The sequence below is a fragment of the Hipposideros armiger genome, unplaced genomic scaffold (assembly GCF_001890085.2).
Source record: "Hipposideros armiger isolate ML-2016 unplaced genomic scaffold, ASM189008v1 scaffold_38, whole genome shotgun sequence".
NCBI classification, from domain to species: Eukaryota; Metazoa; Chordata; class Mammalia; order Chiroptera; family Hipposideridae; genus Hipposideros; species Hipposideros armiger.
In genome coordinates, this window is record NW_017731388.1 from 3,016,769 (window position 1) to 3,028,399 (window position 11,631).

The 11,631-nt window shown below is 54.8% G+C and overlaps 1 protein-coding gene across 2 annotated transcripts in view; it reads left to right on the top strand.

Moving 5' to 3' along the window:
- The first annotated feature begins 25 nt into the window (after positions 1–25).
- The window catches only part of WNT6 (Wnt family member 6), a 13,707-nt gene continuing 2,101 nt past the window's right edge, over positions 26–11,631 (top strand). Inside the window, exons 1-3 of one of the 2 annotated variants that reach the window (XM_019638189.1) lie at positions 26–337; positions 10,118–10,338; positions 10,540–10,874. In XM_019638189.1, the coding sequence (XP_019493734.1) occupies positions 258–337; positions 10,118–10,338; positions 10,540–10,874 (636 nt within the window). In that variant the 5' untranslated portion in view covers positions 26–257. Of the gene's footprint in view, positions 338–9,851; positions 9,941–10,117; positions 10,339–10,539; positions 10,875–11,631 lie in introns of those variants that run through there. The other variant, XM_019638190.1, reaches the window with a different exon arrangement.

Genomic DNA, 11,631 nt, shown 5'->3' on the forward strand with positions numbered 1-11,631 from the left:
CCCACCCCCGCCCCCAGCTCTGATTTCTTCTCCCGAGCGAGCTCGGCAGGAGACACAGGCGCTGGCTGCCCCGTCCGCTCTCCGCCTCCGCCGCGCCCTCCTCGCCCGAGATGGGCCCCCCCACCGCCGCCAGAGCCATCGTCTCCAGGCCGCCGCCGCCGTCGCCGCGCTCGCCCTGAAGCCCGGGTCCCGGCGCCCACCGGCTGGCCCCGCAGCCTCGCCCCCTGCCCGCACCGGCCGGCAGTAGAGCGGTCACGATGCTGCCGCCGGTGCCCTCCCGCCTTGGGCTGCTGCTGCTGCTGCTCCTGTGTCCGGCGCACGTCGGCGGACTGTGGTGGTGAGTGCTGCATCGGGCTGTCCCGGTGCGGCTCCGGGCGCTGGAGGGTGGGGACCTCGCGACGGATTGCTCCGAACCGCAGTCCCGCTGCCTCCCGGCTCTACCTGCGCTCAAGGGAGGTGCGGGGGAGGTGCGTACCGCTCTCCTGCGGTCCTCCGCCAGGGGCACTGTTGAACTGCCACTTGGGCGGCTCTAAACCTACCCTCACCCCCGCACATTCTACTGTATTTCCTCCTCCCGGGTCCTACACACCACCTCCTCCCAGGTTATGCGCTCTATCCAGGCCATGAAGGAATTGGCGGGTGGGTAGGAAAGAGCTACGCGGGAGACAGGGGGAAAGTTCTGTAGTCAGAGATGCAAAGAAAAGAGTGTGCAAGGAGGGCTGGATTGGGGGAAAAGAGAGGAACAAGGTGGGAAACCACAGGCAGGTCAAGTCAAACGGCTGCCTCTTCCCCGCCCCACTTTGCCCCCCAATCCACCAGCTTCTCTCTGGGCTCCTTCAGAGTGGGCGGTAGTGGAGGGAAAGGGATGGAAGGGGGAAACTGAGTCAGGACCTTGGCTTTCTCTATTTCCTCCTCCCTGAGCAACGAAGAGGAGGAAAGGCAGGAGAGGGGCCCAGGCACCTGGGCCTTCCAGATGCGGCGTCAAAGATAAAGTAAATGTGCAGCTCGGGAGGTACTGGGAACCTGGGAGAGTGCTGGTGAAAGGGAGGGAGGCCTGGCCAGCCAAGGGATGAGGATGTCTTTCCGGAACTGGCCCTAGCTAGAGCAGACACCAAGGCAGCGAAGGTTGTAGGAACGTTGAGTTTGGGGGGCTGGGCAGGGGCTGAGAAGGTGGGTGCCGAGTCGGGACCGCTGGGGTATCTGGATCCCGCAGACTTTTTTTCCTTTCCAGTCTCCTGGGCAGCAAAGACCCGCCCGGAATAGTTCAGTGTTCAGAGAGGAGGGATTTGGACAATACCGCTGCTGCAGCAGCCAATCCTAAGAAGACAGGGCCTTGCTATTTGCATATCGCCATGTCATTGGCTGGATTCTCTACACTCCACTCCTCCCCTTTGGAAGGAGGGGTGGAGCCGGCAGATAGATCCTTCTCTTCTAGAGAGAAAAAGAGCAGGATGCCCACACAGGGAGCTGCTGGCCGAGATCCCTCTTCCGTGATGAGGAAGAGACGTCCCTTGAGGGTGTCAGTGAGGGGGCAAATCGAGGACGACCCAGGTCCCGGCTAGGGAACATGCGCCCTTTGATCCCGGCTTAGCATAATGCAGTAGCAGCTTTGAAATAGACTTGAGATCTAATCTTGGCCACTTGTTAAGTCTGTGACCTTGGGCAAGTCACTTCTTACTGCCCCCCAACGTCTCAACTGTAAAGTAGTCAAACAGCCCCCCTACCTGGCAGGCTGATTGGAGGAGTAGGTGGGATGATTTACAAAACGATCTGACATTGGGAAGTACTCCATGAATGTAAGTCCCCTCCTCCGTCCCCAGGTTCTCCTGGCCAGAGACCTCATGGGTGCAAAGGGGGATTCATTTAAATTTAAAATCCAGGGTCTCAAGCAAAATACACTTTTCCTAACTTTGCCCTTTCTCATGGGGACAGTGGTCTCTCCCTGATGGTCATTGCCTTCCCTCTCCTCCCTCTCCATTTGTCCAAATCATCCTCATCCTTCCAGTTAAAATGACACTTCCTCCATGGAGCTGTCCCTCTGTCTTCCCTCCTTTGCCTTCTCTGAGCTTCCGATGCAGCCCATGCATTGGGCAGCTCTGCCGGTTACTGCATTTCACTGATAACCATCTCCTCTTGGGTCTTTCTTCCCTGCTCCTGGAAGGCAGAGCCTTGGTCTTTGGGGCCCTGGAGGCTAAAGGTGCTGGGGACAGTTCTGTGGAGTGTTGCTGAATTTGTTGTTTCACCTTTCTGGGGTTTGTATCTGTGTGTGTGTGTGTGTGTGTGTGTGTGTGTGTGTGTGTGTGTGCGCGCGCGCGCGCGCGTGTGCGTGTGCATGCGTGCGTGTGTGTGTGTCTGTGTGTGTGTGTGTCTGTGTGGAGGGGGGGTATTCCTTTGTTCAGGAGGGGCTGCTGGGTGAGAGCCAAACCAGAGGGAGGGAGACCTGGTCCAGTGGAGACTGACCCTGAAGCTGGGAAGCAGGGAGGAGGGGAGGAGGGGAGGAGGGCAGGTGTGGGAGAACACAGAGGCCTTCATGGTCACAGCTGCAGGGTGAGCAGGGTGAAGAGTGAGTGGCTGGGTTGATAAGGTGTCTGCAGACTGCCTGGTTCAGATGCTTCTTGGAGAAAACCTGCCTCTCCCACCTGCCTCGGCCCCCTCACTCTCCTTTCTCTGTTTCTGATACTTCATTCCTTTGGCCTGAGCCCACATTCCCTTTCTCAGGAACTTTGATTCTGCTTGCTTATACCTCTGTCCCCACCACACCCCATCGTTACCCTCCAAGATTAGGTTTGGGCTGGCGGGCCAGACCTAACATCCCAGGTGGCCTGAGGCGCCTGCCACTCGGTCCCACTCTCCCGTTCCCCGCCCCCCCTCCCATCACTCCACCACCCACCTCTCTTCCCCTCCCCGCTTCACACTAGAAGCTTTTTCAGGCCAGGAACTTCCAGGCTGTTCCCTGATGTCTAGGATCTGCTTGCTGGCCCTCTTCCCTGCTTCTCAGAGAATGCTGGCTGGGTCAGAGCTCCAGTGGTGAACAGGAAAGCAGCAAGACCTGCAGCAGCTCACTGCAGTCTACCCTGACATTCTGGCAGCAGCCAGACTGGGAGCAGAGAGGACCCCAGGAACTCTGAGTGACAGGACTGTCCTGGTAGGAAAGGAGGGTCCTGGAGGGGAGTGGCCCAGGCTCTGGAATAGTCTCAGGAGTCCCTTTCACTCATTTCCCACCCTCCCTTCTTCCCCTGTTACGATTTATGCTTTCTAAACTCTGCCTCCAGCCTCTCTTTCTCCCATCTGTAATCCTATCTTTGTGAATCGCAGAATTCCAGATTCCAGGACACTGGCCAGGCAGTCTTGAGTCCATCTTGTCTAGCCCACTGCCTCCAGGCCATCTAGTCTATGCTTTGGCTGGGACAGATCCCATTTTGAGAATGAGGCAGAAAGGGAAAGTCTGTGGCTTCCTGGTCACCAGCTCCCACCCCTTCTACCAGCTCCCTGTCCTCCTCTAGGAAGTTCTTCTCAATATCTGAGCCATCTTTATTTATCCCTTCAATTACTGGATGGAGAAAATAGCTCACGCTCACGGAATAGCCGAATCAATCTCCCTTCTTCTCTTTTCCTCTTCTCTCCTTCTGTTTTATATTTTCTATGAAGGAAACTAACCCTCCCCTTGCTCCACTGGGGAAAACACCACCCAGTCTCACTCTCTTCCCCCATCTCATTTTGACTTTCACCCCCACCTTCCCTTAGAAACAGGAACCAGAGGTCTAGGACAGCCTCATCTCTGGCCCCACAGGGAGGCAGGGAAATGACCAGACTTCTTCCTGATACCCAAGTTTTCCAGCTGTGACCCTCACCCCAGGCTGGGCCTGGCCACCCCTTCCCATCCAATTTTTATCTGAGACCCCTGACCCTTCGTGGGCAGTCCTGTTGACGGCCCTGGCCAGGCTTGGGTGGAGTGGGGATGGGGGTGGTGTGTCCGTCCAGTCCCACCCTCCAGGCCTCTGGCCTTGGCAGCTTACCCTGGTGGGAGACAATGGGGCTGTGAGCAGAAAAGGGCAAGGGCAAAAGGAGGCTGGCTTGATCTGGGCCAGAGCATGCCCTGAGCCCACCAGAGTCCTGGCACTGTGACACTTCCTGGTGGGGGTGCAGCCCCCTCCTGCCCGGTTCTCATCAGGAGCCAGGAGTTGGTGGGGGGAAGTCAGTGAGAGGTTTGATCACCAGGGCCCAGTGAGGGGGATTCCAGAATGTGTACTTTGATGGAGAAATGCAGTTGTGAAGCGGATGAATTGAGGGTGGGGCAGGCAGCCAGGCCATGGTCAGACTGGCAGCAGGGCACCCAGCCAGCCATAGCAGGAGGCACTCGGAGAACACATAAGCCTGTCCCTGGGGACTGGGGAGAGTGCCCTCTAGCTGGCACCCTACTTCCTGCCTGGAATGGGGTGGGAAGAGACCTTGGGTGCTTCCCCTGAACTGCCTGAGGACCTGAGGTGGGGAAAGCTCACTGGGAGAGTTCTCCCGTGTTCCACCTGGCCTCTCTGGCTGGTTCCTCCAGCTCTGAGCCCTCCATTTAATCCAGAAATGAGACCTAGAAAGGACTTAGAGATCATCTGGTTCAATCTTCTCACTCACAGTGAGAAGTCCAGCGAAGTCCAAGCACAGGAAGTGGCCTGGCCACACAGAATGCAGGTAGCAGAGGGCTGAGGCCAGGAGTCTACCTCCTTCTGCTGAGGATCTCACCCTGGTTGCTTTGGGGAGTGGGGTCAGGAAAGGGGTGCAGGGCCTTCCACAGGCCTCTTCTGCTCCTCCATCCCCACCCTCACGTGGGTGCTTCCCACCTCAGTATGGGACAGCAGAAGACACATGACAGAGTCCCCTCATGGGATCCAGTGGAGAGCCAATGTGTCCACTCCCTGGTCCCCCACAGCCCTGATCAATAGGAAGCCCCTTGTATGGTGAAGTCCTTTTGGGAAAGGAAAGCTCTGCCTCTCCCAAGAGAGCTGGGAAGGAGAGAAGTAAAAGGAGGTGGAAAGAGCCGTGTCCAGGACGGGGCAGAGGGAACCAAATCAGGACAGGGTGGGAGAGGGGTAAAGTGGGGTGGCTGGTGGGTGGTGGGGAGGCAGGGGTTAATGGAGCCGGGGCATCACTGGCTTTGATGTGGTGGTTGGGGTGGGGGTAGGGACTGGGGGAGGGGAGCAGTAATTACTGAGACAGAGCAGGACAGGACAGGCGGGCGGGCACAGGCCCGGGCCCAGCCGCCTCAGCAGCTGTCAGGCAACATTTTTCTGCCCCTTCTCCACCACCCACCTCCCCCACCCCCATGCAGCCCCCACCCACAGCCCCAGGGTTCAGGGCTCCCTCTGCTGGCTCCTGGGAGGTGGGGGTCAGTGAGGGACCTTGGGAGTGAGTGTGGGAATGAAATAGAGGGGAGCTGGCGGTGAGACCCTTCAAAGGAGATTGGCATCGAAAGGGTCTGTGATCCCCTTGGCCTCAGTAATCCTCAATAATAACCCAGCAGTGCTCCCTGGGGAAGGGGAGGGGTCCTGGAGGGTGCTGCTGGTCCCTAGGGAAGGAGAAGACAGATGAATCCAGGCTGAGAAGTAAGGTCAGAAAGTTGGAGAAAAGGGTGTTCTCAGGAATCCACAAAGGCTGCCTTTACTCCTGCCATTTGCCCTGCACTGTGTAGGCCGAGAGATGAATAAGGGTGTGACTAGGAAGACAAAAAACACTTGTGGAAGCCCAATCTCTGGACAGGCTGTTTCCACATGTCACCTGGGAAGTAGGCAGGTCTTACTATTTGTTCCCATTTTACAGTTGCGGAAACAGGCTCCGAAGGCTAAGCTCCTCATCATTCAACAAATACCAAGTGCAACCTCACGTGCTAGGGACTTGCTCAACATCATAGAACAAGCCAACGGCAGAGCCCAGATCCAAACACAGGTCCACTGGACCCCCAAAGCCTTGAGTGTGCTCTGCTACTGATATTATGTCTCCTCATGAGGCCTTTGTATTTAATGAGTTTTCTATCTAAATGGAGAGATAAGACAAGAAAAGCAGACAAATAATTATGCCACTGGTAGGATAACAAGCACCCCCAAATGAGTGGCAGGTGGAGTGATGTAGAGGGCAGAGGTCGGAGAGGGCTGGGGCCCAGGGGGAGCACCTTAGGGGTAAGTAGTTTCTGAGGTGAACTTAGAAAGATGCTAGGTAAGAGTTTGATGACTTCGGGTGGGGAGGGGGTGGCTCTGAGTCCAGAAAATTCAGCAGTGTAGTCTGGGATGGCTGCAGAGATATAGCCAGCCCTGCTAGGAGTAAGGGCTGTGTGGAGGATGTCATGTGAGGCCCCTGAGGTCGTCTGATACTTCTGGTGGCCATTTTCCTCTGGCCCCTTGGTTTTTAAAATATTCACTTAAATTTCTTGCAATGGGGACCCCTCTCCTGAGTGGCCAGGGTTAGTCACCTCCATTCTCAGGTTATTCATCTGTGTAATGGGGGTGAGGTTGGAGGAGCTGGACTACATTATCTCTGGCCCTCTCTTTGACCCTCTGAACCCAGGAAACGGAAAAAGGTAGGTTAGACCAGAACCCGGGGCCTCCCGGGTTTAGATCTACAGATGTTGCCAGTAGGAACTGGCTGGCCCCTGATGCCACCTCACTCAGCTATTGATTCTATCAACCAAGATCCCTGGGGGGGAGATCTTGGCACAGGCCAAGCTAGTTAGAATGGCTAACCCTAGGCTTGTCCCTTCTTGTCTGCACACTGATTTCTTTTAAGGCTAGCCTCATTGTTTCTATGCCCAGGAATGTCTATTCGTTAGGATCTCAGACCCTACATATTCTATATTATATATTTCTTACCACCACTGTGCTCCAGCCCTGAAAATGTGTAGATGTTCCCAAAAGGGCACATCTTCTCTGGTCTGATCCCAGAACAATACTGACTCAGAGGCACCAACAGCAGAGTTCATTCCCTAAGGAAGCAGGAGGGAACGAAGGAGGGTAAAGGAAGAGGAGCGATGGAAGGAGTTATTTCTTGATATGGAGTCAAGTGTTAAAGTGAGAGGGGGTACGTGAGCCTTTCATGCTAACTCCTCATTTTTCTGAAGCCCAGAGAGGGAACTGACTCTCCCAGAGTGGCTCAGCTCACCCAGAGCTGAGGGAAGGGGAGGCGTCCCTGGGGAAGGGACCTGACAATGACCAGGGGACTGAAGCTAGGCTCCGTGTTTTACCCAACATCCCCTCCCAGTCCTTTTCTGGAGTTTCCTTTCCTGTGACTTGAGGATGGGAGCAAGGACGGGAGGGCAGGGGGCAAGCTGGTCCCTTGGGATTCTGGCTGCTCCTACTGCCCATCCCTTCTCCCGATCAGCTTGTAAACAAGCCTGGTTCCCAGGCAGCCAGCCAGCCTGGGAAGCCAGACCCAGACCAGGAACCGACTCTGGGGCAGCCCTTCAACCCCAAGAAGGGCCAGCCCCACCTCCTGAAAGGGCCCTGCCCTTCATGCTCCTCCCGATTCCTCTATCTCTAGCCCCTGGGAAGCAGACAAGGTCAAGAGGTTTTTGCCTTTCTCTCCTGCATACCCCCTCCCTCTCCTGCTTTCCTAGGGCAGGAGGAGGGAGAGGAGACGGATGGGGGCAGAGTAACCTTGGGAAGATAAGGCCAGTCAACCTTGGGAAAGTAGGGAGTTAGCAGAGGGCAGGGTTGGGGAAAAGGGACTAGGGAACTTAGCAGCATAGGGTGGTGGGAGGTGAGTTTGCAGAGTCCCAGACCCCTAGGTAGAGTCCTGGGGACACGGGTGGCAGGAGAGGAACTGGACATCCTTGGGAGGTCTGCTTCCCTGCCTCTGAACCCAGTGGGGGAAATAAGATGTTTACAAAAACTAATTAGGAGCCATAAAATGACATATGGACAGGGGGGGGCTGGGCTTAAGTGAAGACATTCTCCTTAGATGGCTCATTCATTCATTCAAAAACATGTGTTAAATAGTATTCATTGTAGTATTATAGTAATTGTTCATAATGTGCAAATTTTCATTAAAATTTGCGGGGGGGGGGTATACATTAAGCACCTAAAAATCTGTTAGGGGACAAAAGAAAATGACAGTCCTAATTCTCAAGGTACTCATTGTCTCACCTACTGACCATGTACAACCATGCTGGAAGCCGCCTCAAATTCCTTTTGTAATGGGGTGGAATAAGTGGATGGAGGGGGGGATAGATAGATGATAGATGATAGATAGATAGACACATAGATAGATAGATAGATAGATAGATAGATAGACACATAGATAGATAGATAGATAGATAGATAGATAGACAGACACATAGATAGATAGATAGATAGATAGATAGATAGATAGATAGATAGATAGATAGATAGATAGATAGACAGATAGATACTGGTCAACTCTTGAAGGTCACTGGGAGCCAGCTTGCTGCTCTACCCTTGGCTCACTCCACACTGCTCTAAGGCTGGGAAAGGGTTGAGGCTGGACCTTCCCAGGCCACAGTTGGAATGCAGTGATGGGCAGGTCCTACGCACAGAGGAGGGAAGGTCTGGACTCTAAGTCTTTCCACTAAGGAGAGAATCTTAGCTCTAGGACTACTTGGGTAGGGATGATGACAATGACCTGTAGTGTGTGTGTGTGTGTGTGTGTGTGTGTGTGTGTGTGTGTGTGTGTTAGGAGGCCTTAAAGGACCCAGCTTACACATCTTCCTGCATCTCACTCCTCGGTGTTGAGAAGTTCTACCTTAAGACCTAAATTCCTCTTGCTGCTAAGCCCATTACATCTCATTGTTGTGAGGCCAGAACATGCCTGGGCAGCCTGTACTTGTGGAGCAAATGGGGACAGTGGGGGCGGGTGTACACTACAGCTAAACTGAAAGGAGGCCACCTTGACCTTTGACACCTATCTACCACCATTTTCCTCTACATTTTCTATCTCCTGGTGTCACTTCTCTCTCCCCACCCCAGAGTCTTTTTCTGCCCTCTGCTGAAGGGTTTTTGAGTGGTCTCATATTACCTTCAGCTCCCATGTGCTCAATCCACTCATTCCTACAATAAAAGAATCCCAGTTAAGCATCAAATAAGAGCAATCGGGTTGAAAGCCAGGTGTGAATTCACCCAGGTGTGAATACCCAGCTGACTTAGCCTTCAGGGGTCTGGTATATGGAAACCAAATGGTAGCTTTCTTGTCCGGTGGAATGCAGGCTGGAAATGGAGGGATTTCTGAAAGTGCGTGAACCTCCTATGAGGTCTTTACCCACCCAGCCAGTATCCCCTGTCTCCAATCAGTTATGTCACCCCAGTACCCGGGGCTTGGCTTGCTGCCATCCAGCTCTGGAAAGGCCACAGATCCTGGAGCAGGAGAAGGGTCAGTGTCACCTACTTCACAGCACTTCAGAGTCTCAGTTCCCAACTTCTTTCTCCTGCTCTCCAGTTCAGGGAAACAGGGTGGGAAGTCCCATCTTAGACATCAAAGCCCAACCTTCCCATTTTACAGAAGGAGAAACTTGGGCTAGAGAGGGGGGTGTGACTTTCCTCAGAGGCTCCAATCCCCTCCACTTCTAACATCCCATGACTGGCTATATACCTGGGATTGCCCCCTGCCTTTCTAGCATCAGGGCTGTTCAGCTAACACATACCCAGCCTGTGGCCCACTAAGACCAGATTTCTTTCTGATACTGCCTACTTTTCTTTAGTATCTATACATACTTTCTTTTCTTTGATAGCCTTCTTGATCTTCCTTCTGTTAATTTCTTCCTTGTCTCCCTTTTGGGCCAGGCCTGTTGAATTTTAGTCTTGGCCTACCTGGTGCCAGCTGCCTTCACCTTGAGTCAAATTCCTATAAAGATTTATTAATGAAGATGTGCACAGAAGGATAAGACTGAATCCTTGCTCTAGAGCAGTCTAAAATCTAGTTAAGAGGTGACACAGACATGGATGGAATGGTAAGGGAACCTGATAGGAGAATCTCAATCCCAGTTGGGGTAGGGGTGGGGGAAGGGAAAGAGGCATGTCCCAGCTCCTGACTGTGGGCTGAAAGGGATGGTCTCCCTCACACACATACACATACCCCCACCAGCCCTTTGAGTTACACCCCTGACCTGCTGTGTTTTGCTTCCCAGGGCAGTGGGCAGCCCCTTGGTCATGGACCCTACAAGCATCTGCAGGAAGGCACGGAGGCTGGCAGGGCGGCAGGCCGAGTTGTGCCAGGCAGAGCCGGAAGTGGTGGCGGAGCTGGCACGGGGTGCTCGGCTTGGGGTTCGAGAATGCCAGTTCCAGTTCCGTTTTCGCCGCTGGAACTGTTCCAGCCACAGCAAGGCCTTTGGGCGCATCCTGCAGCAGGGTTAGTGTGAGGAGGGACCAGGGGAGAGGTAGAGGTTTGGGGAGGCTGCCTGAGCCCCATCTTTCCCATGGATCTCTGGGCACCCTGTCCAGACCCTGCCTCCCAGGCCCTCCCAGCCCCCTGCCTCACTGTCTTGCCCATCACAGTCCCCCAGGACTCAGCTTTGGGGCTACCAGCTGACTGCCCTCCCTGCCTCCACAGATATCCGGGAGACGGCCTTTGTGTTTGCTATTACTGCTGCAGGCGCCAGCCACGCGGTCACGCAGGCCTGCTCCATGGGCGAGCTGCTGCAGTGTGGCTGCCAGGCGCCCAGAGGGCGAGCCCCACCACGACCCCCGGGCCTGCCAGGCACCCCTGGGCCCCCGGGCCCCACAGGCTCCCCAGATGGTAGCGCTGCCTGGGAATGGGGAGGCTGCGGTGACGACGTGGATTTCGGGGATGAGAAGTCGAGGCTCTTTATGGATGCTCGGCACAAGCGGGGACGTGGAGACATCCGTGTGTTGGTACAACTTCACAACAATGAGGCAGGACGGCTGGTGAGTATGGACAGGCATGTGTAAGTGTGTGTGTTTGTGCACGAGTGTGAAAATGTGTGAGTAGATGCATATGAGTGCCTGTGAGTGTGGAAATTGTGTGTGTGTGTGTGTGTGTGTGTGTGTGTGTAGGTGGATATGGGAGAGTGTGGTGTGTGTATAGGAGCACATTTGTGGAACTGTGTGAGGAAGTAAGGGTGGGTAGTGTAGGAGTATATTAATGTGTGGGAGCCAGCATGACTGTGGGGGGCCACTTGGGAAGATGGCTGGGGGCCTGGATGGGCAGGAGGTGAGATGGCCAGCCTAGGAGTCACTTAGGGGGCATACCTCTGAGACAGAACAGGTGGGGTAAAGCTTGTGGTAGGTAGAGATGTGGCTGCCAGGGCAGGGACAGAGGAGGGAGACAAAGGTTGGGGATGAAAGAAAGGACAGAAGCTCCGGCAAAGTTATGAGGTCTAGAGGTAGGGGAGCCAGGAGAATTGAGGGAGGGTCTGGAAAGGGGCTAGAACAGGCCCAAGAGGCAACAGGCTTGGAAAGGAGTGACGGACAAAGAGTAGATCCTGGTGGCGGTAGGAGGGGGTCAGGCAGAGGCCAGGAAAGCTGTGACTCAATCTGGGCTCTTGTCAACTGGCTGCCTAGCAACCCCAGACCAGGCCTTGCCCAGAACCCTAGCAGCCTCGCCCCTTCTCTCTGCAGTGAGGAGGGCCCCAGGAGCTTACTGTTTAGGACAAGAAAGCTGTCTGGGTCATGTGTTCCCGGG